This window comes from Dendrobates tinctorius, unplaced genomic scaffold (genome assembly GCF_039654945.1).
Source record: "Dendrobates tinctorius isolate UK_male_01 unplaced genomic scaffold, ASM3965494v1 ptg000150l, whole genome shotgun sequence".
In the NCBI taxonomy this organism is placed as follows: Eukaryota; Metazoa; Chordata; class Amphibia; order Anura; family Dendrobatidae; genus Dendrobates; species Dendrobates tinctorius.
This window is the reverse complement of record NW_027361817.1, coordinates 12277874-12304651: the sequence shown is the minus strand read 5'-3', so window position 1 is coordinate 12304651 and position 26778 is coordinate 12277874. Positions and strand designations below refer to the sequence as shown.

The 26778-nt window shown below is 44.9% G+C and overlaps 1 protein-coding gene across 3 annotated transcripts in view; it reads left to right on the top strand.

The window, feature by feature from the left end:
• The first annotated feature begins 2474 nt into the window (after positions 1 to 2474).
• The window catches only part of LOC141049869 (ATP-dependent 6-phosphofructokinase, liver type-like), a 67916-nt gene continuing 43612 nt past the window's right edge, over positions 2475 to 26778 (top strand). The window contains exons 1-6 of one of the 3 annotated variants that reach the window (XR_012220460.1): positions 2475 to 2637; positions 4635 to 4760; positions 5776 to 5840; positions 11015 to 11078; positions 12094 to 12240; positions 22320 to 22390. Coding sequence is in view for 2 of the 3 variants with exons in the window: in XM_073546710.1 (XP_073402811.1) it covers positions 4644 to 4760; positions 5776 to 5840; positions 11015 to 11078; positions 12094 to 12240; positions 22320 to 22390 (464 nt within the window). In the remaining variant the exon portion in view is untranslated. The remainder of the gene's footprint in view (positions 2638 to 4634; positions 4761 to 5775; positions 5841 to 11014; positions 11079 to 12093; positions 12241 to 22319; positions 22391 to 26778) is intronic. The other 2 variants (XM_073546710.1, XM_073546711.1) reach the window with 2 other exon arrangements.

Here is a 26778-nt window from a genome sequence, read left to right as displayed (position 1 = left end):
TCTGTCCAGCACCGGTGCACTGTGTGGAAAAGGCTCTTCATACCTTGGACCTGGTGACAGCTCTCAGGAGGTACGTGTCGCGGACGGCACCCTTTCGTCAGACAGATGCGCTGTTCGTGCTCCCTGAGGGTCGCAGGAAGGGACTCACTGCCTCAAAATCGTCCATAGCCAGATGGATTTGTTTTGTTATTCAGGAATCCTACCGCGTCAGGGGCGCGCCGATTCCAGCAGGGATCAGAGCACACTCTACTCAGGCAGTATGCGAGCCTGGGTAGAAGGATTCTCCAGGCAGCAGTGGCGCACCTTTAGACAAGATGTGCATGTAACTTGGATCGGTGAGTCAACTTCCCACCCAGGGACTGCTTTAGGACATCCCACAGAACCTGTGTCCCCCAATGAGACGAAGGAGAAGCATGGATTTTTGTGAGAACTCACCGGAAAATCCTTTTCTCCGAGACTCTCATTGGGGGACACAGCACCCACCCTATTAGCCAAGTAGCTTCTGTTTATTTAATTAATATGCTTTCGGTATGAAACTAGGGTGGCTATTTTCTAGACATGTTACCTGTATTAAGGTTGATGTCTGATTTTTTTTTTGTTTGATCTACTACTGCTTTTGCACCAAACTGGTTTCCGCCCGCAATCTGGGCGAGGGTGTATACGGCGGAGGAGGAGCTAACCTCTTTTTTTCACTTAGTGTCAGCCTCCAGGCGGCAGTAGCATACACCCAAAGTACCTGTGTCCCCCAATGAGCGTCTCGGGAGAAAAGGATTTTACAGTGAGTTATCACAAAAATTCATGTTTCAGAAATGCCTAATAAACTCATAAGTATCATATCGCGGGGAGGGAACCTCATATAGTGACGAACAAAGTATCGTGGTATTCATTTAAGTCCAAACACAAAGTATGGATCAGTTGGATTCCTGTTGTGAGCTCATTTTCTCGTTCACCTTTGATGTCCGATGAACTCCCTCTGCTGGTGAAAGGAGGTGGTGAAACTGATTTGGATGGGAGAAACCTGTCACCTGAACAGGTGGATTGCGATTGGACATCCGGAATCTCTGAGTGGATATAAGGCAGCCGACGCCCTGTAGGGTTGCTGGTGATTTCTCTGCTCTGAGCTCTGGCCTCCAGTTCAGTTCCTGTCTTCTAAAGCTAAGTTTGCTCTGTTATTGTTCCATGAGATTTTGTCTGATTTGCTTAGTTTTGTGTTCTGCCAGCCCCGGCTGGGGCTCTGCTGAATTTCCATTTTTGTCCCTGATCGGTTAAATCTCTTTTGCTCTGTCTTCAGAATATATCGGAGTGCTGATATAGGGATTTTGAAGTCTAGTGACTTCAGGGTCGTTTTTCCTATCAGACGTGTTGGGACATTTTTGGTAGGGTTTTTGCGGATTGCAGCCAGCATCTTTTCTGCCCTTTCCTATCTAGTTAGTTTGGCCCCATCATTTGCGCTGCCTGTCTTTCTGTCTGTGTTTGTGTTTTCATCTGTTTTCACCGACAATACATGTTGGTGGCTGTCTATTGCTTTGGGGTCTGCTCTGGGGCAGTTTAGATTTCCCCTTTCTTTCTTTAGGCTTATTTAGTTCTCCGGCTGTGAAGAGGCGTCTAGGACCACCGTAGGAACGCTCCACAGCTACTGTTAGTTGTTGTGAATAGGATCAGGGGTCTGCAATCCGCTAGCTACCAACCTCTCCGGTTTTCTGGACTTAGCTTGCATTTTTGTTTTTTCCTCCTCCGGTGACTCATAACAGATTCCTCTGAAGCTGGAGTCTAGAAATCTAAAGGGGTGGGTAGCTCTAACGAAGTACATCCCAAATATGTAACTTTCATACCTATAACACCAACTGGGGTTAAGATATGCCCTAATATTTAGATCTTAAATCAACTCTATCTTAGACAAAAGAGCATGTTTCCCCAACTGCCTTCAGCCAGCTTAGGGCCATGAACTAGTATCACCTTACGCAGAGTGTAGAGCTAGAAGGAGCTGGGAGGGGGTAGAAAAGCCCACAGCGTGTGTCTTGCACAGTCCTAATGGATGTAGCAGAGCTCAGTGTGTGTGACAATGGAAAGTTCTAGAAGAGTACTTTGAATGTGAGCATATTCATAGTAGCATTACAGTCAGTAACAAGATGAGGGATTTCTATGAAGATTTGAGTTTGTTTAGTGACCATTAAAGTATCTGACTGAGAGTTCTGTAGTTAGACATCTAGAGTATCATGTCATATCCCAAAATATCTCTAGCTGTCTAAAACAAAAAATAGGAACAGCACCAGCAATGGAGTTCGGGTGCCAAGCCTCCCAGGGAAGGACCAAGCCACAAAGAAAATGGAGCCCACACACCAATTGAAGAAATGCTATTTACTAGCCCATAATGGCGACTTTGAGTCTGAGGCTTGAGAAAGGCCCACGCCAAATCGTCACCTCAAATATATCATTTTTTCACTTTTTTTCAGTGTCATAACTTTTAGCTTTCTTAATTTAAGCAGTAAATGATATCAGAAGGGAAGTATTTTATGAAGTAATTCTTTCTTTGATTTTGAACAGCTGGTTGTCAGACGTTTGGGCTTTGATACCAGGGTCACCGTCCTTGGACATGTGCAGAGAGGAGGAACACCATCGGCCTTCGACCGTGTCTTGGTAAATAAAAGCACTTGAGTCAGTCGCAGGTTGCTAGAATGTAAAGTAAACCTTGAATTAATTTTCTACTAAAGTTTATAAATTTGGACAAGAGATATTAGATTGTAAGTAGCTGCACTCACCCTAGTATGTTAAAAGCAGTAACTTTATTTGGACATCCTGTGAGGAGCGTAGACCTGAAGAGTAAAACGAGTGACCGCTCTTTCCCAGCACATGTTAGGTGTTTTGAACAGCTGACGTGTGCTCGAAACAGCCGTGGGTGGAATCGCAATCCACCCGCAGCTATTAATCTGTTAAATACCGCTGTTAAACTCTGCGGAATTTAACATGCGCTTCAGGCAATTGTGCTAGAGATCTGCCCATCGGTGACCTCCGTAACGTGATCGCGGATCACCGATGGGTTGGCATGACAACCAAAGGTCTCCTGGAGACCTCTATGGTTGTCACTGCCAGATTGCTATGAGCGCCACCCAGTGGGCGGCACTCATAGCAAGTGAGGTTTTCTTTATGTATCTGCTACATGTGTAATGATCCAGGTTTTCATTAGATAACTCATGTTTCTGATTTGCTGTTATCTAATAAAGGTGAAGAATAATTGCAATGAATGGTAACTATGTATCTATCTATGTAAGTGAGTTTAATATATAATTCAAGGTTTTCTGTCCTTCATCTTCCCCTCCATCAGCACTTGCTTATATCTTTGTGGAGCCCATCATACCACACAACGCCACCGCAGAATCCACACATTCCATGCAGGGTTTGTTGACTATTTCACCTTTTGAAGATCTGCAGCATTCCTTTTTAATTGCCTTTGAAAAAAAACAATTATTCCAGTTTTTTGTTTTTTTTAGAGCCACCGTCCACCACATCTGAAGGTGTCCTTTTCTTCATATTGTAAGCCATGCAGGAGTTCAGTCAATAGCAAGCTTTAATCATACACATCAGTTCCTGTCCTGCATGGGGGCTCATAATCTAATTTTCCTAGGTCAGATACAAACACTATCCAATATGTTCTTAGCGAGTGGGAAAAAAATGGAGATTCCTAGAAGAAAACAAGGCTGGGAGCATAGAAACTCCATACAGGTGCTGCCATGGCTGTACAGTACCTAGGACCTAAGCCCTTCAAGGCAACACTTTTTACGACTGAGCCAAACAGCTGCACGTGTAGATTGACTAAATGTACATACATTGCTGAATCTATGGATGTAGTGCTATGTATGTTTAAGGTAAAACTGGCTGCAACAGACCCGACCCATCACAACAATCAAAAAGTGCAAAAATACAATATCTTTTAAAGGGAATCTGTCACCCCTTTTTTCGAATATGAGCTGCCGGCAACGCCATCAGGAGCTTATCTACAGCATTTTGTAATGCTGTAGATAAGCCCCGATGTAACCTGAAAGAAAAAAGAGTTAGATTATAATCACCGGGGGGGGGTAGTCCGGTCCGATCGGTGTCACGGTCCTGTCCAGCGCCTCCCTTCTTCTAACGGTGACGTCCTCTTCTTTGCTGCCTGTCGTGGCTCTGGCGCAGGCGCACTGCTCTGCCCTGTTGAGGGCAGAGCAGAACTCTGCAGTGCGCAGGTGCAGGGAGAGGTCCGGCGCCTGCGCACTGCAGTATTCTGCTCTACCCTCAACAGGGCAGAGCAGTGCGCCGGAGCCACGACAGGAAGGAAAGAAGACGACGGCATCGTATGAATATTGGAGGCGCAGAACCGTACCGAAAAACCCATCGGACCAGACCGCCCCCCCCCCCCACCCGGTGAGTGTAATCTAACTCGTTTTTCATATCGTTCAGGTTACATCGGGAGCTTATCTACAGCATTACAGAATGCTTTAGATAAGCCCCTGATGGCGGTGCCGGCAGCTCATATTCAAAAAAGGGGTGACAGGATTCCCTTTAAGTATGTATGTGCTTGATCTCCAAGATGTAAAATAAATTCTGGAAAGCATTTTTTTTTGCAGGTTTTATTTAAAATGTTTTTCTTTTTACTACAGAGCAGTAAGATGGGCATGGAAGCAGTTATTGCGTTGATGGAAGCAACTGCCGAAACCCCAGCCTGCGTGGTTAGTCTGTCTGGTAACCAGTCAGTTCGGCTGCCATTGATGGAGTGCGTTCAAGTGGTCGGTATCTTTACCATCTTTGCATTTTGCAGAGTTGTTGAGATGTTAAAAGCTCCAGTTGTCGGTCTTTTAAATTTTATTTCATGGGTTGGAAAAAGTGATTATTACATAATAGAAATAAGTCAATCAATGGAAGGCCAAGTGTGGCTAAAGGCTCCAGCATTCCACATCATTATATGCTTTCTGTGCTGGTTCAGTGGTGAAGTTCAGATGGTCTTACTTTAGAAGCAGCTGAACAATGAGGACACCACTGAAGGGATGCGGTGGTCCGTCATATGCCCTACTACTAGACCCTACCCAGCAATGGGAACAATGATGCCAGAAGGACAGCACATGACTGTAAGGCTGTGTGCACACGTCGCGTTTCTGCCACATGGATTTGTCACAGGACACCGAATGCTATAGAGAGAGATAATAGATATAGACAGACATATAATTACATAACCCCGGCGTCGGAGTCTGAGCCCATTTTGGTGGAGTCTGTGTCATGGAAATTGATAGGCTCTTCAGATGTTCCTAGTCACGGGAATACAGAGCGGCGGCTGTAACCACGCCCCAGGTCCTGACTGACAGCCGGGCCTAATACAGCGCCACTGTCAGTCAGAGCCGGGGGCGCGGTTACAGCCACTGCTGTGTATACTAAGAGCCGTTACTGAACCCGTGCAGGCGCCTCCCCAGTGACTGAACCCCAAATACTGCCTGGGACAATAAAGTTCTTTCTCTCCACGCAGCATCTGGCTAAGGGTGCCGGGAAGGTCAGTAATGCTGTTAACCTCTAGATTGCGCCCATATCTGCATGGTAATAGTGTTTTAGCTGGTTACAGTTTCCTTTTAACAGCACTTATTGACTGCAACTTTCTCCGCTTGTAAACAAAGACCGGATGGACTGCCGGAGCTTTAGCGCTGGATCGATCAGGGATTGGAGATAGCATTTTTCTTGCAGTTTTATAACATTTGTTAACGTTTATATTTATTTACGTTCAACAAATAGTAAAATGCTTTGTCATTGTTTCAGACAAAAGACGTGCAAAAAGCTATGGAAGAGAAAAAGTTTGAAGAAGCAATTCAGCTGCGAGGAAGGTAAGGCATTTATTAAAAGTTGGTAGCAAAGAAGGCTATTATTTTGCATAGTTTGTATGCTGCCCAGTGCTATTGAACTATCATAACCCTATAAACTAAGGCTTCGATTCATCAAAGCAATTTTGGCAGAATTCTGGCATTTAGAAAGCGCTTTCGGAAGTCAAAAAATGTTTGCACAACTCCGAGTTGCTCACAAATCTTGCAACTTTTTGCATTTCACAACAATTTCTCCCAGCACCTCCTCCAATTCATAACATGCTTAGGTGTTCCTTACGCCAGAAGATTTGTGATGAGGTGCACGGAGGCACACGCAACTTGTCAGATGCTCTTGATTCATTAGGCGTAGTAGACCATTTAGTGAATCATGGGTCTCTGACTCCTACATGCCACTTCAAGACCGAGCGAAAAAATCGCCGACCCTGATGAATCATGGCCCTTGTCTTCACATCAAAGCTGCTATCATTGGTAAAGGGTATGGACACCCTCTGGATGACGACACATTTTTTAAATGGGTTGTCCAGGCACAAGTTTTGATGACCTATTCAGTGTATATCACGTTGATTGAGTGCAACACCCGATATCGCCAAATATCAGTTATTTGCACCGGCGGTGCCAGTGTGTAGTGCGCACTGCAGAACAGCTCCTATTCAAAAGAAGCTGTTATGTAGTTATTTGCCACTGGAGCAAATAAAAGGTGATCGGTGCGGGTCTGATATTGATGTCTCACCTTATGTAGCTTTACTTTTTTTTTATTCTATTTTTTTAATAAGTCATCGATAACTGTGCTTGGCCAACATTTTTAGTTTTAAACTTTATAAAAAAAAAAATACATTTAAGTATACAAGTTCCTATTAAAAGTGATGACAGTTAGGTACCCTTCCTTTTGCTTCAAATGTTAGTTCTATAAGTGTCCTTATATGCATTACCAAATATTCTGAGAATGGACGGGGAATAATGAGTGTAATATGGTATTGTTTGTTTTATTATAACGTTAGAATTGGGATTGTGCCGTTTTGTATTGAGCAGTGTATTAGTGACCCTTCAGCAGGCCATGCTGGTGAGAAGCTGTGGTTAGAAGCTTGTGGTTTGGTCATTAGTGAGGCAAACAGCCATGTAACATGGGAATTGGAGCTGCTGAAACAAGCCTGGATCAGCAGTCAGAAAGCCTATGTCATCAGGACAGCCAGGTGAGAGAGTGAAGGGAGTCCCACTAGATTATCCATTGTAATACAGGTGTAACCTGGTAGGTGAGGGACAACATTCCCTACTACGAAACTAATTCTTATGGGAATTCTGTGTAGTAGATGCGGATAATCTCTTTAGAAGAAGTTTAAATGAGACGCACATAAAACAGTTTTGCTTACTGTAATTGCTGTCCTATGGTGTAATAGATTTCCATCATGTCGCAGAAGTGTGAGGCGCTAACGTGCGAGAAAAACCCACCTCCCTGAACGCCTACATCACCAATACCTCTGTCGCTTGTTGTCAGGGGTGGTGAGGATATCTTGTGCCCTAGCACTTGAACATTTCATCCACAGAGGTGAAGATCTGATTGGGACTTACTAATGTATTATATGGATGACCCAGCGTATTTCCAACGACTGTTACTCCGTGTCCTCTTTCCCATCAAGCTGAGTGAAGGGTTCCAAGCAAGGACCCACCCTCTATAATGTTCTTATGCCTCATTCATGGAGCAATATCTTTTTACTTTTTATAAACCTGTGACTTCTTCAAAGGTCCTTTCCAACTACAAGCAAGAGTTGGTGAAGTTGGACTTTGGCGCAATTTTCATTTTAACAGCCATATTGGAAAAAAGGTGTTTAAATGAACCAAGTCCTGTCTCTGGTCCAAGCAATTGACCTTCTGTTCAGTGCAAATTGTGCTTCTAGTTGTCTGCTAAAAAGAGGGAAGATACTGCAGGGTATAATGCAACTAGGTCCTCAATAATTGCCTTTTAAATCACCACTCCCAGAATTTTTTTTCCCCCTAAACCTGTGTAAATGTTTACCGGTTTCCAACACCACTCTTTTTTTTTTTTTTTTTTTTTTTTTTTTCTCACTCGTGTGTCACACTGGGGGTCTATGTGTGAACCTGAAATCATTTTATGATGTAAGTGTATGTTCTTCGCTCTGACTTCATAGGCTTACATTGTTAAAGCCACTTGGGCTCACACAGAGACCAGTGTCATCTTGTAAGTCTGAATAGAAGTCGCGTGATTCAGCAGAGGACTGGTGCGTTACTGGAAACTGGGGGAGATGGCGAGCACTATGTATATTAACATACTTCATTACATATTCATTTAGATAAATTTAGGGAATAAAAAAACAATTGCTGCCTTGTTGAATATGGCACTTTTTACTCCAGTGGAATCTTAATAGGTAGGCACCATCGTCAAATCAATCAGCAAAGTCCTACATAGAAGGGGCAATTCGTAGACAATGAAACAACAAATTTCCATATGAAATTAATACAGGACAAGGAAGAGATCCCCCAATATTTAAAGATAAAATATTGAATTTTATTAAACAATATTAAAAACTCGCACATCAAAAAGCAGAAACACCGTTTAGGGGACACCGAGCACTAAATGCCAGAAGGAGGTCACGTGAGGTACGTGGAGGATAGGTGCACAGGGTAAATACAGGTCCAGTGACCTCCTATAGTAGATGCACCACCACAGTATGTATAAACATCAATATGTGCAATTAGACTACATCAAATCAGCCACTCCCAAAATGGCACAGGATCAGTAGGCTAAATAACCAGAATAACATGAATGTGAATACAGAATAAACCATGTACACCAAATAACTGTTTTGTCCCATTGAATGCTTTAAGACAAGAACTGACAGTGTTGGAATGAGAATACTAGCAGAGACCACCCTGATTCATGTCTATGTATCCTATACCCAAGGGACTATGAGGATATATTACCTGTAGAGGAGGGATGTGATCCAGGCGTCCCCTCACCCTGACGCGCGTTTCGCCGCCAGCTTCTTCTGTGTTCCTAACTTTGATCGTCTATATAAAATTTGGCCAGTAGTACACCACTTCAGCAGAAATTTTGCTGAGGCGTTCAACCCCCAAAGGGACATTTCTATAGATGAATCTGGTTCATTTCAAAGGGAGGCTAAAATTCTGACAATACCCGCTGTGGTGTAGTGACCACTGTGTCCGCTAGGGGGCGCTGTATGGATGTCCTAGGAGAGAGGATGAATGGCAGAGTCCTGAATGACCATTATGTATCTCAAGGTGGGTGGCCTTGAGATGGAGACTTATGTGTGTGTTGATCAGCAGTGATACTGCTGACGTGTTGTTTAAATGTGTCAGGGAGAAGTCTCCAAGTAGCTGGGGAGACGGGTGGTCCCTGTTACCTACAAACCCACCCAGGGGGTGTGTTTAAGAACGCTATTCCAAAGTGTGTGTGTGAATGGTTCAAGGACCTGTGATGAGGTCATAGCCATGTGACCCGGTGGGCGTGGCTACAGACCATATAAGGTGGCCAGGGTTGGTCACGTGGTGAATGCAGGGACCCGGTTGGTCCGTTTGGAAAGTCTCGCTGGAAGATGTGTCTGCCTCCCTGAAGTGCCTGTGTGTAATGGCTGCACGTGTCTGAGAGTTCCCAGAGGAGGGAATGGACGTCTGCAGCATGGAGTAGGAGCCATGAGGTAAAACCCTGACTGGGTGAGAACTGTGAGGCTAGAAAGCCTGCGCAATGGACATTGTATAACCTGTGTGAGTACAGGATAATCGGAGTGGAGCTCTGGCATGGACGCTATGCTGATTAAGTGAACTTTGTTACTGCTGTGGGTTTATGGTGCTGAATAAACCGCATGAACTATGATTGTTTTGTGGAAAACCCATGCCGGATCTGGTTTTGTGGCGGCTAAGCGAGTATCCCCTATGTGAATAACAGCGCTACCTCACACTGCCCAGTAAGAGGGCCAGGTACGGAATTAAACTTTACAAGCTGTGCGAGAGTACCTCCAGAGTACACCCACAGATTTAGGGTCTACGAGGGGAAGGACACCAAGATTGACCCCCTGAACACCCCACTGTCTTAGGAGTAAGTGGGAAAATTGTGTGGGAATTGCTGCACCCACTGCTGGATAAGGGTTATCACCTCTACATTTGTAACTTTTACACCAGCATCCCACTCTTCAAGACCCACTCTTTAAGAGGTACAGTTGCATGCGGCACCGTGCGACAAAATCAGAGAGGCCTCCCTAAGCCGCTAATTCCTAATTCCATAATGGGGTCACTTGTGAGGGGGGTTTCCACTGATTAGTCACATCAGGGGCTCTCCAAACGCTCTCAGCCCATTCCATCAAAGTATGCTCTCTAAACCGTCACTCCTTCCCTTCCGAGCCTTGCCATCCACTCAGAAATTAGTTTTCCCCCACATATGGGGTACTGGTGTATTCAAGAGAAATTTCACAACACATTTCAGGTTACATTTTCTCGCGTTACCTTTGTGAAAATAAAAAAAATGGCCTAAAACGATTTTTGTGGGGAAAAAGTTAAATCTTTTTTTACTACCACATTGCTTTCATTCTTGTGAAGTGACTGAAGAGTTAAAAAAAAAAAAAAAAACTTCTTGAATGGGGTTTTGAGGACTTTGAGGTGTGAAGTTTTTAGAATGGTGTCACTTTTGGGTATTTTCTGTTGTACAGATCCCTCAAAGTGACTACAAATGTGATGTGGCCCCTAAATTTAAAACAAAAAAATAAAAATGTTTTTTGTAAATTTTGTGGGAAAAATGAAAAATTGCTGGTCAACTTTTAACCCTTGTAACATCCTAACAAAAAATTGTTTCCAACATTGTGCAGATGTAAAGTAGATATGTGGGAAATGTTATTTATTGATTTGTGTGACATAACTTTCTGATTTAAGTTTAAATTTCTGATTTTTTTTTCACAAATAAACGCAAGTCATATCGAACAAATTTTATTTGACGTATTGTACTTCTATTATGAGGTGCAATATGTCACAAAAAACAGTGTCCGAATCAGTGGGATACGTTGACGCGTTCCAGAGCTATAACCATATAAAGTGACAGTGGTGTAAAATTTGGCCTGGTCACAAAGGCGAAAACTGATTTGGGGTTGAAGTGGTTAAATAAAGAGAAAATGTTCTACTGTACAAAACAAATTATTATTTTATTTTTTTTTTAGGAGTTTTGAAAATAACTGGAACATTTACAAGCTGCTTTCACACCACAAGCCATCTATAGAGAAGGTAATGCGTTATCTTCCATGTACCTTCATCAGTTCTTAAGCCCTAATGAGAGCGTACAAGATAAATATTCAGTATATAATCCAGTTATTGTCCGACTTTTCTCATTGCATGTTTGTTGCCTCATGTACCCTGCTGTCAGCATAACCAGACATAATCTCTCTGAGCAGTTGGGATCCTAGATTAGAAGACCCCACTGCAGAATGCATTTATTTCCCCAGCCACTGTGCTATATTTTTATCGGAAGCGCTGTGTCCCCGATTAACAGAGTAGTGACTCCATAAGGGGAAGTCTATTCAGTTTTAGTTCCTTGAATCGATGACATAAGTCACTTGTATCCACCGTTTGAATGAAGGGAACAATCAGGTTTCTTCCCTTTTAAACGTTGCCATCAAGTTTATGGAAGGAACCTGTAATGTCCAGAAACTGTATTTACCTGCAGATACAGGGTCAGTCTACATATAAATAGCGTTAAAATCATGTTAGGTCTCCATACTGGAAGCACAGCTGTAGGCAGAAAATTAAAGCACACTCAATCAGTGTGTTGGGGAGTGAGTGGTGACTACTTGAGCTCCAGTAAAGTGGCCCAATATGATTTTAACTCTATCTGCAGATTAAGCCCATATCTATGACCTACCTCACTCCAGGGGAGTCTATATCAAGAGTATTGCACCATAAGTGTACTCAAGTCTTAGCCTGGAGTACATTTCTGCTGTAATTTCCGCCACTTTTGAAGCTAGAATTATAGGGATTGTCCACTACTAGGACAACACTTTCTTGATCAAAATGGTCAGCCCCGATAAAATAATAAACCCTATACTCTCCTCCTGTGACGGTACCGTTCCCGCGGTGTCGGCATTCACTCTCCCTTTTTCTCTTGTGCGGTGTTGTGACACCGGCATCTCCATCAGCGCTGGTGTCACTGTCCCCCGCCTTCAGACAAATTGAACATGAAAAGGAAGCCAGAGATCAGCTGTTGTAATGTTCTTGTATGTTTGACATCTTTTCTTGACATCAGAGCAACTTCAGCATTGCAATTCTGAATGTGGGGGCTCCAGCTGCTGGAATGAACGGCGCCGTCCGATCTGCTGTGAGAATTGGCATTTCTGAGGGTCATAAGATCTACACTGTCAATGATGGATTTGAAGGCTTGTCAAAAGGACAGGTAATGTACTGTTCACATCATGGTCAGAGCCTGTTTTTTGGTGTAGATTTCAGGGAAAGCTATTTGTGGTTTTATCTTCTTCTAAACTCACCATAGATATAAATGTCCAGGCGGTCTGTGTTCTCTTCTGCAGTGAATGCACAGGAGAGTGACTACAGGACATCATGCAGCTACAGGTGTGGTGAGCCTATGTAGAAGGCAGAGATGGCTTATTACACTCCCCTCTGGACCCAGTGATCGCTGGGTGTAGGGAAAAAGCATGATCTGCTCAGTCCTATGACCCAGCCAGGAGGCTCAATTTTTTTTCCTATACATCAAGCTGCAGTAACAAATGAGATCAGATTAAATTAAAAAAGGGAATTGATGAAATCCCTCCCCAAAAAAATATTTTATGATTGAGGAGCAAAATGGTAGCTCAAGTGGTTAGCGGTTGCTTTGCATCGCTGGGTTCAAATTCCACCTCCCCCAGTCCAATATCTGCATGTAGTGTATATGTGTGCATGGGTTTCCTCTCGATTATCTGGTTTCCTCCCAGGCTCCAAAGACCTACTGATTGGGAATCTAGATTGTGACTCTAAAGGCCCCATCACACACAGCAATCTCGCTAGCGAGATCGCTGATTTTGTGATGTGACAGCGATCTCACCAGCTGTGTGTGACGGGGATCAGCGACCGGCCCCCCCTGCCAGTTATCGCTGATCGTGCACTATTGTGCACGGCCATTTTTTGATCGATGCTCTCCCGCTGGCCAGCGCGCATCACTGTGTGTGGCAGCGGGAGCCAACGATCAGCGACGCTCCCAGCGCTCTAAGCAGGTGCTGGGAGCTGGTAACCAAGGTAAATATCGGGTTACTAAGCAGCGCGCGTCACTTGGTTACCCGATGTGTACCTTAGAAACCTGAGTGCTTTTACTAGCATCACCACCATTGAGAAAAGTAAGTGTCGTATATATTAAAAGAATTGTTATAGAAATGGGAGCACAATTTCCAGTGTACTTAAGAGGTCTTTTGTGATCATGAAAAGAAAATAAAAAATGTGAAAAGCAGACCCATATTTCCTTTATTTTATTACAAAGATTGGTATGAAAGTAACATAAAAATAAGGCCACATGTATCACAAAAATAATATGCAGGGGGGGCGTGGCTATGCCGTGAGCGAGAGAGTACGCTAGCAAGGAGAGCTCCTCACAATCCTGACGGATCCTGGACCCCTTCCTGGTGGCTTACTTACCGCTGGCTGGACCCCCTCAGACATCGGGATCCCCTGGGTACCCTGCGGCAGGTCGGGAGGCAGCTTCTGAGAACGGGCGGCGGGGGAGACAGGAGCGGGCGGCTGGTCTCCCATGAGGCGGCGGCCATCTTGGGCGCGCAGCTCAGCTGCTGAGAGCTGCAGCGTCGGCTTACATTGCTGCACCGCCGCCGGGCAGTGAAGAAACCGGCTGACAACCTGAGGGAGCGCGCGGTGAGTGCCCTGAAAAAGTGGGCCCTGCGTGGTATCCCTCTTCTATCACCTGCTCACTGCGCCGGCTGGCGCCATTACCAAGGAAGGCTCTGTACACCATCCCCCACTGCAGCTGTCTCTGTGGGGCCCCCCTCTCCCTCCTCTGGCCATAAAGATCTGTACTGTACAGCCGTCCTTATAATCCCCGAGGCATCCCTCTGTAGCCTGACCCACAATTAACTGTTGCCAGCCCTGCTGTAGCCTTCATCTGTGGTGGGTGATACCTGGATCACACGTTTTTTCAGCTGTTTCATCAGACCGCACTGCAGATAATCATGAGCCGACTTAAAGGGTCATGTGCGGCGGCAGAAAAATTGAAGGAGTTTGTTAGACGTGACCCCGCTGAAAGTGCACTACATAACAGGAGCACTTCCTCTCAAGTTCAGCGCAAAAATCGCCCTTCTGGGGGTGAGGAGGAGACGGAGCAGGAGGAATTGACCCTTAAACAAGCATCTGAGCAGTTGATGCAAGCTATCTCTTTGACCAGGACATCCCTGACGGAGAAAATTGAGGATGTTTATATGGAGGTGGGGAGACTTCGTCAGGATATGCAGGCCATGAAGGGACGCATTATGGAGGAAGAGACAAGGATGTCCAAGGTGGAGGATACCATTACACCTATGGAGACTAAACTAACGAAGGTGGTGGGCTCCATGCATGCTTGGAAGCAGAAGGCGGATGATTTAGAAAACAGAATGCGCCGAAATAATATCCGTATCGTTGGTCTCCCTGAGCGCTCGGAAAGTCCGCATCCTGAGCAGTTTCTGGAGGATTGACTTAAGACCTCCCTGGGAGATGAATTCTCCTCAATGTTTGCTGTTGAAAGAGCTCACAGGGTCCCTACAAGACCCCCTGCCTCCGGGGGCCCCGCTTCGACCTTTCCTGGCACGCTTGCTCAATTGTAAGGACAGAGATACCATTCTTCGTCTTGCACGACTAAAAAGTCCTATTAAGTTTAAGAATGCTGTCGTTTCCATCTTTCTGGATTTTTCCATGGAACTGCAGAAACAGCGGGCACAATTCATCGAGGTCAAGAAACGGCTCAGAGACAGAAACATTGTATACTTGATGATATATCCGGCCCGACTCCGGGTTGTTCATGAAGGTTTCTCCGTAGGCGACTGAGTGGCTGCGGTCCCAAAAGGGGTCCCCTGCGAGGGAATCCTAATGTAGCGGCTGTTACTCCGGATCCTTTCAATCAAAGGTCTAATTGGAGCTCTCTCGGCGAGTACCCAGATATCAGCAATACCGGACGCTGTGCTCAGTGATGGTATCCCCTTGCTTATTTTTTGATGGGGGCGTGAGACTGTGCTCCTATGTTACTAGGTTCCTGTTTTGGTTTTTCTTTTTCAAAAGTTTTAGTTTTTATAGTTGTTTAGGTAAATGCCGCAGCCGACATCAATTTTGCTATCTGGGTGGGATCTCTGCACTTGGTTCGGGCACCATTTTGCATCATACTCGGACGGGAATGGGTTCTGAGTTGATTTGTATGACTTGGAATGTAAGAGGCATAAAAACCCCTCAAAAGAAAATTGAGGTGTTCTCACAAATTAGACACTACCGTCCTCATATTGTGGTTCTGGTAGAGATGCACCTGACCAGAGATACGGTTCAGTAGGTACAGAAACTGTGGGTGCAATGGTTTATACATGCTTTTCACACCAGCTATTCAAGGGGGATTTCACTGTTAGTTCAGTTAGTTCAGATGTTCGGTGGGAAGCCAGGGAGGCACGGAAAGACCCTGAGGGACGATTTGTGTTTGTACATGCGCTGATCAACTCTCAGAAATGTTATTCTTTGTATTTATAATCCCCCTCTGGCCAATTTATCGATTATTCAGAAGGCGTTGAGCTTTGCTTTGAATTACCCTGATGCACACGACATGTGTATGGGAGATTTTAATTTGGTCATGAACAGCCATCTTGATAAATTGAGATTGGATGGTGGAGTACAGGGTGGGGTCTCCCTCAGGCACATCCAAACTATCACAATTGATGGCGGGTAGTGGGTGGCTGGATCTTTGGAGAGTGCGTCATCCAGAGACAAGAGAGAATACTTGCCATTCCTCCACTAAACGCTCCCTGTCTCGCATAGACTACATTTTCGGGTCCAGCAGTCTGGCGGCGTGGGTGGATGATATTAAACGTGAAAGTAGGGGGATTTCGGATCATAGCCCAATTATTCTTAAGCTTAAATACTGGCCATTGACTAATAGAATAACATGGAAGCTGAACCCTTTTTGGCTGAAGTTGATAACATCCCCTGATAGAACGATCGATCAGTTACGTTGCTTCGTCTCGTCCCACCCTGAACCCCGAAATATTAATATATTTTGGGATGCTCTTAAAGCCTATTTACGGGGTTGTTTATCCTCTACGATCTCTTACATTAAACGGGTGACATCGGAGGAGGATGGCGAGATGGAGCGACGCCTGAAAGATTCGGAGGCAGCCTATATATCTGATCAAACTAATAACAATAGGGTAGAATGGCTGACTGCTTAGAGGTTATATGCTCAATATACTGACACCAAGACGAAACGTAAATTATTTTTTGCCCGGCAGTCTTGCTTTGAGATGGGGAATCAGGCAAGCAAATTCTTGGCTTATTTAGTACGACAGCATAATGCGACTAACACAATTCTACAGATTCATGATTCGGGTGGTACTCTGGTTTCCTCAACTGAGGAGATACTGAAATGCTTTTCTGACTATTATGGTTCACTATACAATTCTAAGACTGATGTGGATGGCCCGGAGTGTCTACATTATTTGTCAGATATAGATTTTCCTGCGCTGAGTCCTTCCCAACAGGCCTTTATGGATGCTGAGTTTACTCTGGAGGAGGTAGAGGATGCCATAAAAGACATGGCCTCCGGGAAAGCCCCTGGGCTGGATGGATTTCCTGTGGAATTATATAGGAAATACCAAGATATACTGGCGCCTCTTTTGTTGACAGTGTTTCGTGGGATTTGGGAGGGGGGATGCATGCCGGAGTCCTTTTGAGGCCAATATAATAGTTATTAAAAAGGAGGGGAAGGACCCTTTAGATTGTGGATCATATAGGCCCATATCACTAGTAAATGTGGATTATAAAATCTTTACAAAAATTTTGGCCAAAAGCGTGAACTCAGTCATACTAGATCTTGTACACTCCGACCAAACTGGTTTTATGCCTGGTAAGAGCACCTCCATTAATATCAGACGAGTCCAGTCAGTGGTTCAATATAGTTCTCTGGTACCAGATAATGAATGGGCATTGGCATCGCTGGATGCGGCCAAGGCCTTTGACTCTCTTGAATGGCGTTTTATCCTTGCGTGTTTGCAGAGATATGGATTTGGTGATAGATTCCAAAAATGGGTCAGTGTTTTATACATGAAGCCCAAGGCCTGGGTCATTGTAAATAATTCCATATCTGAATCATTTTCACTGCATAGGGGAACTTGTCAGGGGTGTCCCCTTTCCCCGGCCCTTTTTGCTCTTTCTATTGAGGCCCTGGCAATTCGGATAAGATCTTCCCCTAATATTGCTGGTATAGGAATAGCAGGTCGGACTGACACCATAGGCCTATATGCTGACGATATGGTGATATTTATGGACAAAGCGGAGGGGACTCTCAGGAGTCATCACTACTATAAAAAAATTCAGTAAATATTCTGGCCTATATATAAATTGGGAGAAATCCACTTTGATGCCTCTTTCCCACACTCCAATGTCACGACTTGAGACTCTCTCCTTACTGCCCATTGTAACCAGTTTTAAATATTTGGGTGTTCATGTCTCTCAGGGTAGTAAATTTGATTTGCAACTCAATATACAACCATTGCTGGAGATGGTCAAAGGTAAATTCGCGATCTGGGGTAAACTTCCACTGTCTGTAGCCGGACGTATTAATTTAATTAAAATGATATTACTCCCCAATATTAATTACTTTTTCAACATAGTGCGGTGGTGGTGCCCAAATCTTTTTTTGCTAATTTGAATTCCCAAACCACATCCTTTATTTGGGGGAAAGCCAGGCCTAAACTTAAACTAACCACTCTACAGAGGCCCAAGAGGGGAGGGGGGGCAGCGTTACCTGATTTCTTTTTATATTATTTGGCTGGACAGGCCAAGGCAGTAAGTACATGGATGCCTGGTGGTCATCTCCCAAACTCTGAGAGTCATCTACTTCATGCTGCACGGATTAGTTGCCCACTGGGTTTTTTGGAAATGAGGAAAATAAATGTCTCGAGACTGTTGCCTTTGCTTCGTCTGGCACGATCGATATGGAGACAGATTAAAGGGTTGGTTGGATTTGGGGATATTATAGCTGAAATGCCCCTATGGAATAATGACTACCTTCCGGTGCTACTTGAACATCCATCTGCTGAGTTTTGGGCTCAGTATAGTGTCTCTACGATAGGTGATCTATATGATCATGGAACTTTGGGGTCCTTTGAGCATTTACAAGTTAATCGCAGTGTCCTGAGATCCCAGTTTTTCCGTTATTTACAACTAAGGTCAGCTTTTCAATCGCACATGAGATGTATAGGTATAAATAATGCCATTTCGTCTCTACCCTTGATAGGGATCCTCAAATCACAGGGCCCTCAGGGTCTCATCTTCTCTCTATATACATATATGTTGTCAGTGGGGACAGAATGTGCCTTAGATTCCGTTAAGAAGAAATGGGAGAGGCTCATCCCAGATACACAGGGTGAGGAGTGGGAAGAAATCCTGGAGTCACCAATCTGGGTATCTCCATCTGCCAACCATAGGATGATACAATTATTAAACATGTATGTCAGTAACTGGATAAGAATGAAGTGATTAAACAGAGTCAGCATGGGTTTGTAACTAATAAGTCATGTCAGACTAACTTAATTTCCTTCTATGACGGAATCACTGATTGGGTGGATCAAGGAAATGCTGGAGATATAGTATATCTTGACTTCAGCAAAGCATTTGACAAAGTATCTCATACAATCCTTATTGAAAAAATGACTAAGTATGGAATGGACAAGGCAACTGTTAGGTGGATTCATAACTGGCTTAGTGATCGGATCCAAAGAGTGGTCGTAAATGGCTGCACATCCAGTTGGTAGAATGTCTCAATTGGGGTACCACAGGGCTCTGTCCTGGGCCCTGTATTGTTCAACATCTTTATCAACGATTTAGATGAAGGAATTGAGGGTAAACTGATTAAATTTGCTAATGACACAAAGCTAGGAGGGATAGCTAATACTAGAGAAGAGAGAGAGGATTCAAAAAGATATAAATAAACTGGAGCAGTGGGCAGTAACTAACAGAATGGTTTTTAACAGGGAAAAATGCAAAGTACTACATCTGGGCAATAAAAATGAAAAAAGCATATACAGAATGGTAGGAATAGTGCTAAGCAACAGCACATGTGAAAAAGACTTGGGTATACTAATAGATCACAGACTGAATATGAGTCAACAGTGTGATGCAGCAGCAAAAAAGGCAAATGCAATTCTAGGATGTATTAACAGAAGCATACAGTCTAGATCACGTGAAGTCATGATTTCCTTCTACTCCTCTTTGGTCAGACCTCATCTGAAATATTGTGTCCAGTTTTGGGCATCACATTTTAAAAAAGACATCAACAAACTGGAGCAAGTTCAGAAAAGAGCGACCAGAATGGTGACCGGTCTGCAAACCCTGTCTTATGAGGAAAGGTTGCAGGATTTGGGAATGTTTAGTTTGCAAAAGAGAAGACTGAGAGGAGACTTAATAGCAGTCTACAAATATCTCAAGGGCTGTCACATTGTAGAAGGATCATCTTTATTCTCATTTGCACAAATTAAAGACTAGAAGCAATGGGATGAAACTGAATGGGAGGAGACTCAGATTAGATATTAGAAAAAACTTTTTGACTGAGTAATGAATGAGTGGAACAGGCTGCCACGAGAAGTGGTGAGTTCTCCTTCAATGGAAGTCTTCAAACAGAGGCTGGACAGACATCTGACTGGGATGATTTAGCGAATCCTGCTTTGAGCAAGCGATTGGACCAGATGTCCCAGGAGGTCCCTTCCAACTCTACGATTCTATATTATTAATCAATCATATTTGACTCCAACTTGACTCTTTAAGATGGGCCGGTACCAGTCATCGGAATGTTTGAGATGTCACTCAATAGATGCAGACTTTATCCATATGATCTGGTGCTGTCCTGTTGTTGTGCAATACTGGGGGGAGGTGACATCATTATTGACATCTTTGATACAAACCCCTGTTCCCCTTGAGCCGCTGATCTGTCTATTTGGAGTGTGGGATGAGGAGGCATGGGGTCATTATGTTGGGATTTTTCTACGGGAGACATTGTTTATGGCACGGAAGGTACTAGCATTATGGTGGATGGGGAATTCACCTCTTTCTCTTGGGTCCTAGATTACTTTGGTAAATTCGATTATCCCATATGAACGTACGCTGTATCAAAATAGAGGGTGCCCGGGTAAATTCGAAAAGATCTGGGAGAGGTGGAACATCTCGCACAGTAAACAGCTCATTATGTGGAAGTGGGCTGCGGAATAGTTTGTTTTTTTTGTAGACGTAGATATAGTTTAGAAGCTAGGCAGGTTTTGTTTTATTATTGACATAATAACACAATGCAATTGTGACTCAATTGGTATTATGTTTTGCTTTATTTATATACAACTGATGTACACATTATGCTTAACATTTTCATGTTATCTGAGCATACAGTTAGGTCCATATATATTTGGACAGAGACAACATTTTTCTAATTTTGGTTCTAGACATTACCACAATGAAGTTTAAACAAAACAATTCAGATGCAGTTGAAGTTCAGACTTTCAGCTTTCATTTGAGGGTATCCACATTCAAATTGGATGAAGAGTTTAGAAGTTTCAGCTCCTTATCATGTGCCACCCTGTTTTTAAAGGGACCAAAAGTAATTGGAAAATTGACTCCAAGGCTATTTCATGGACATGTGTGGGCAATCCCTTTGTTATGTCATTCTCAATTAAGCAGTTAAAAGGCCTGGAGTTGATTTGAGGTGTGGTGCTTGCATTTGGAAGGTTTTACTGTGAAGGAAACATGCGGTCAAAGGAGCTCTCCATGCAGGTGAAACAAGCCATCCTTAAGCTGCAAAAACAGAAAAAAACCATCCGAGAAATTGCTACAACATTAGGAGTGGCAAAATCTACAGTTTGGTACATCCTGAGAAAGAAAGAAAGCACTGGTGAACTCATCAATGCAAAAAGATCTGGGCGCCCACGGAAGACAACAGTGGTGGATGATCGCAGAATAATCTCCATGGTGAAGAGAAACCCCTTCACAACAGCCAACCAAGTGAACAACACTCTCCAGTAGGTAGGCGTATCAATATCCAAATCTACCATAAAGTGAAGACTGCATGAAAGTAAATACAGAGGGTTCACTGCACGATGCAAGCCACTCATAAGCATCAAGAATAAGAAGGCTAGACTGGACTTTGCTAAAAAACATCTAAAAAAGCCAGAACAGTTCTGGAAGAACATTCTTTGGACAGATGAAACCAAGATCAACCTCTACCAGAATGATGGAAAGAGAAAAGTATGGCGAAGGCGTGATACAGCTCATGATCCAAAGCATACCACATCATCTGTAAAACACGGCGGAGGCAGTGTGATGGCTTGGGCATGCATGGTTGCCAGTGGCACTGGGTCACTAGTGTTTATTGATGATGTGACACAGGGCAGAAGCAGCCGAATGAATTCTGAGGTATTCAGAGCCATACTGTGTGCTCAGATCCAGCCAAATGCAGCCAAACTGATCGGTCGTCGTTTCATACTACAGATGGACAATGACCCAAAACATAAAGCCAAAGCAACCCAGGAGTTTATTAAAGCAAAGAAGTGGAATATTCTTGAATGGCCAAGTCAGTTACCTGATCTCAACCCAATTGAGCATGCATTTCACTTGTTAAAGACTAAACTTCAGACAGAAAGGCCCACAAACAAACAGCAACTGAAAACCACCGCAGTGAAGGCCTGGCAGAGCATCAAAAAGGAGGAAACACAGGGTCTGGTGATGTCCATGAGTTCAAGACTTCAGGCAGTCATTGCCAACAAAAGGTTTTCAACCAAGTACTAGAAATGAACATTTTATTTACAATTATTTAATCTGTCCAATTACTTTTGGTCCCGTTAAAAACAGGGTGGCACATGTTAAGGAGCTGAAACTCCTAAACTCCAATTTTAATGTAGATACCCTCAAATGAAAGCTGAAAGTCTGAACTTCAACTACATCTGAATTGTTTTATTTAAAATTCATTGTGGTAATGTCTAGAACCAAAATCAGAAAAATGTTGTCTCTGTCCAAATATATATGGACCTAACTGTATGTATATTTTGGATCAAGCTGAACATCATATACTAAATGTGTGTATTATATAACTGCTTGTGGTTTAATAAACGAATTTAAAAAAAAAAAAAATGCAAATATTGCTTGAATATCTAAAATAAATTTCTTTTACATGGGAAAAAAGAACACAAAAATGTCTCGGCAGGAATGGGGTTAAACTCGCACACTTGTACACAGATAATAACTTTTACATTTTTGTTATTTTTTTAGATTAATGAAGTAGGTTGGCATGATGTGGCCGGATGGCTGGGCCGTGGTGGCTCCATGTTGGGAACAAAACGGTAAGTGCTGATGTGGAGTGTTAGATCATGAACTAATTTGCTTTTATTACCTGTAGCCGATGGCTACCAAAATGTAAAACACATTAATCCAGTCAGTGTGTAGCTGAGCATATATTTTACATTTTGTTTGGTTTTTTTTTCTTCTTTTTTTGTATAAATCACTTCAGTTTCTATTGATCCCAAGCCCAAATTTTTCCTATCATCCCAAATATGATTAAAATCACAACAGAAGAGACAAATAGAGAATCGCGTACGATCCTTTGGGAGGTGTACATAGGGTGACGTACAATATTCAGTTTACATTTAAGTATACAGCAACAAAAACCACCATTGGTTGCTGTCGCTGTGACCAGTAGGCTAGTAAGTTAAATGTAGAGCTATGTTCAGTGATGAAATAAAGCAAATTTTGCCTGCATAGTATATGCATGCCTATGCTCTTGTATCCCTGCCTGGTTCAGGGAGGGTGCTTGCTGTTCGTCTGGTGTCATCAGACTCTGAGATGGAAGGTCCTCAGTGCTCTCCCCTACAGAGATAGGCATAGCGGCCAGTGTGCGGACTAATCTCTCTAGCTCCTGTAAGGTAGCGCTGTCCTTCACATAGAGGATCACTCGCTTGGCAGCCAAATTATCACGTCCGGCACGGGTTTTCCACAAAATCATACCTCCATGCGGTTTATTAGGCATCATAAACCCACAGCAGCAACATAAAGTTGATATCAGCAGCATAGGGTCCATGACAAAGCTTCACTCTGTAAACCCTGTGGTCACACAGGTTGTACACTGTTCAATGCGCAGGCTCTCAAGCCTCACCACAGTTATATCCCCTTGCTGTCAGGGTTACCTCATGGCTGTTTCTCACTGCAGACGTTCATTCCCTCCTCTGGGAACTCTGAGGCACGTGCAGCCATTACTCACAGCATTCACAGTTATCAGGCAGGAAGCCCCATCTTCCCAGCGGGACCTTCCACAACGGACCAACCGGGTCCAAGCATTTACCCATGTGACCTACCCTGGCCACCTTATATGGTCCGTAGCCACGCCCACCGGGTCACATGGCTATGACCTAATCACAGGTCCTTGAACCATTCTCACACTCTTTACACACTATCGCTCTTAACCACACCCCTGGGTGGATTTGTAGGTAACTAGTCCTGCATGACTCACCAGCTACCTGGAGACTTCTCCCGGACACGTTGAAACAGCACCTCAGCATTATCACTGCTGATCAACACACACATAAGTGTCCATCTCAAGGCCACCCACCTTGAGATACACACCGGTCATCCAGTATTCTGCCATTCATCCTCTCTTAGGACATCCACACAGCGCCCCATAGCGGACACAGTGGTCACTACACCACATACCTCCCCCCTCTGTTCAAACCTGTGGGGTTGAACACGCAGCATAACCCCAGGATCTCGAGACCGGGCACTCACTACACCTTGCCCCCCAGGTCGAGAGAACCGTCTCCATCTGTCATACGGCCTCATTCCTACGTTAGGCCTCCCCTGCCCCCAGCGGTCAGAATATCGGCCCTCTAGTCACAGCCTGTCTGCGTCATCAGACACTGTTTAGTCACCACCTTCCTCTCCCTGTTTGTTCCATTCCCCAACCAGCTCCCCCGCTCAGTACGGTCATAAGTCTTAGTTAAGCCTACTGTCTGGCCTGAGTCTGACTCATTCAGCGTCTCACAGGAACTATGGTCTCTCAACGTCGTCCTGCCAGTCGAACTACCACTTGCTGACATTCTTCGGCCATCTGCCATGTCACTTCTTGGAGGAACCGTTTGGGTCCTTACATCTCGGGTTGAAGGCGGCCGCCACCTGGTGTTCCGTACCTCTTTATTGATTCACCGACGGTCCAGCCTCAACTGCTCAATCTCTTGCAGGTACCCCACTCGATACTCCAATAGCATCCGAAAGTTTCTCAGGCTTTCCACGGAGCCAACCACCATGATGGGAATCCTACCCTTTTCACTGGATATCTGGTCTTCATCATCAGGAGGGATCCTCACCCTCACCACACCAGAGATATTCACAAGGTCTTGCATTACCTTCCCAAATCTTCCAATGATTCTCCCAATCAGACCTTTGGGAACCGGAACTACATCTTTCTGCAAACCCAGCCAATCCATAGCCTCCCTTGCTAACTATAGTCGTCGAGCAGCTTTCATATTACTCCGCCTAACCAGCTGTTTGGCGTGAAGACATTGCAGATGCATTTCTTTCAGGACAGCTAGTCGGTTTGATGTATCTTCTCTGGCTGATATCACCAACTGCCGAGTCTCAGGCGCCCAGTGCACCTTACACGTTTTGACCGCCTCTTTGAAAGCCTCATGCACACCTTCCTCATCACTGGCTTCTTGCATGTCTTTGGGTACCTCGACTACAGATTTGAAAGTCGTGGTCTTTCTCTCTTCCTGGACAGAAGACTCTGGTTTTACCACGGACACTTCCCTCACTACCGTTGACCTGACCGGGTGACTGTCTTCTTCAGTTCGTTGCTCACCAACTTCACAAGATTTTATCTCACATGACCCTTTGCCACGATTGGTACTGGCAGTTCCGTCTTGTTGTCACTCGGGCCCGGCCTCTGTACATCTTCGTCCAAGCTCTTCTCCCGCAGAAGACCTCTTACAGTTTCTTTGAGCTCCACGACTTCTTTCTCGAGCTCCTCGACCCTGTGCTCGGTTGTTTGTCTCAGGACTCTTTCCCGTTTCATATGTTCTTCCATCTCCTCCCTAAGGGTCTTGTTCATGTCTTGCCACGTTGACAGGTGACAGAGACTTCCTTCTCTAGCCCTTCTATTCTGTGCTCCCTTTCTCTCTCAGAGCCACAGTCACCCCCAGAGTCTGCGTCACCCCGACCTGCCGAGCAATCCCTCCAGTTACCCATTAACCGTGCCAATACTCCAGCTGTCCTATCAACCAGGTCAACGTCAGTCCGGTCATGAGATGTCAGGTTCGTCCGTTGGGAAGACGTACCCCTTTTCCTGGTCACTTCTACCTCTGACCTCTCCATGTCAGGAGCTGTCACCATCTTAACATCGGTTAGCCCAACAGTAGGACCGTCTCCAACCTCCTTTCATATGTCATCAAACCTGACAAAGTCCCTGCCCCACTCCAAGGCATACACTAAGTCTGGTGGTATACTGCCACCTTGGCACTCACTGCCTCCGAACCCCTCAAACATTACTCAGCCTACCGCATAGTTTACCGTGACCCCATGTTTACAGCGAACCTGGATCATTTTCTCGGTCAGTCAGAAAGTGAGAGGAGTTCCTGTCAGTCACCTGACTCTGAGTGCAACCGTCCCGAGATTCCTTCCCGGTGCAGCATCACTGTACACACTTGCGGCCAGTCATCATCCGGAAAGAATATCCCACATTCTGTAAACAACATACACGAACACTGCGGTTCCTGTTTTGCCACACCGGCCCCTTTCTGGACCACCACCCCAATTTGGGCCACCGCCCCCTTTCGGGATTTCCCCATGTCCGTTATACCGGTCTTCTAAGACCACAGTTCACACAACACAGTTCATGTCTCTTACAATACCACACAAGTCCTTGTTGGCACCACCACAGCTCCTGCTGTCACCGATCTTCGACACCACCGGCTGCCGTTCACACACCGCTGCTGGTGTCACCTTCGTAACCCCGCCGAGTTACCAGAAGCCGCTTGTCCCCTTCGTAACCCCACCGAGTTACAGGAAGCCGCTTGTCCCCTTCGTAACCCCGCCGAGTTACAGGACGCCGCTTGTCACCTTCTTGACTCCCACTGAGCCATCGCAGGCTGAGTTGAGAAAAAAACACACATCACAAAACTCACGTGTCCTGTCTGTGCTATTCAGGACGTTCCGTCTCCGCCTGAGAACGTCCAACACACAGGGCGCACCGGGTGCTATTCAGGGAGCCGACCCTCCTCCCAGGGTCTCCCAGCAAATCGGCCTCACCAGGTCCAGGGGCTCAGCGGGTGCTCTTCAGGACATCCATCTCCTCTTGAGACTGCCCAACACTCAAGCCTCACCAGGTCCAAGGTCATACCACGTGCTCCAGGGATCCGATTCTTCTCCCAGAACCTCCCAACACTGACCCTCCAGGACCTTGCTCACTGAACCCTCCAGGTACACAGTCTTTTCCACTGACCCAGGTCAGTACAACACGAACACCTGTCCGTTACCTGTGTCGGCCACACAGGTCCTCAGGTACCTCTTATCCGCAGAGGCACCCTAGCAATCACCAGTCTCTTTCTCACTGACCCCGGTCAGTACAACACGGCTTTCACGACCGTCAGCCCTCCTGGCTCAGCGTTGCCAGCACTGCAACATGTGCCTTTGGAAACCGTTGCCCTTAGCAACCGAAACTTTGCGGTCCTCTTCCGTTGCTCCT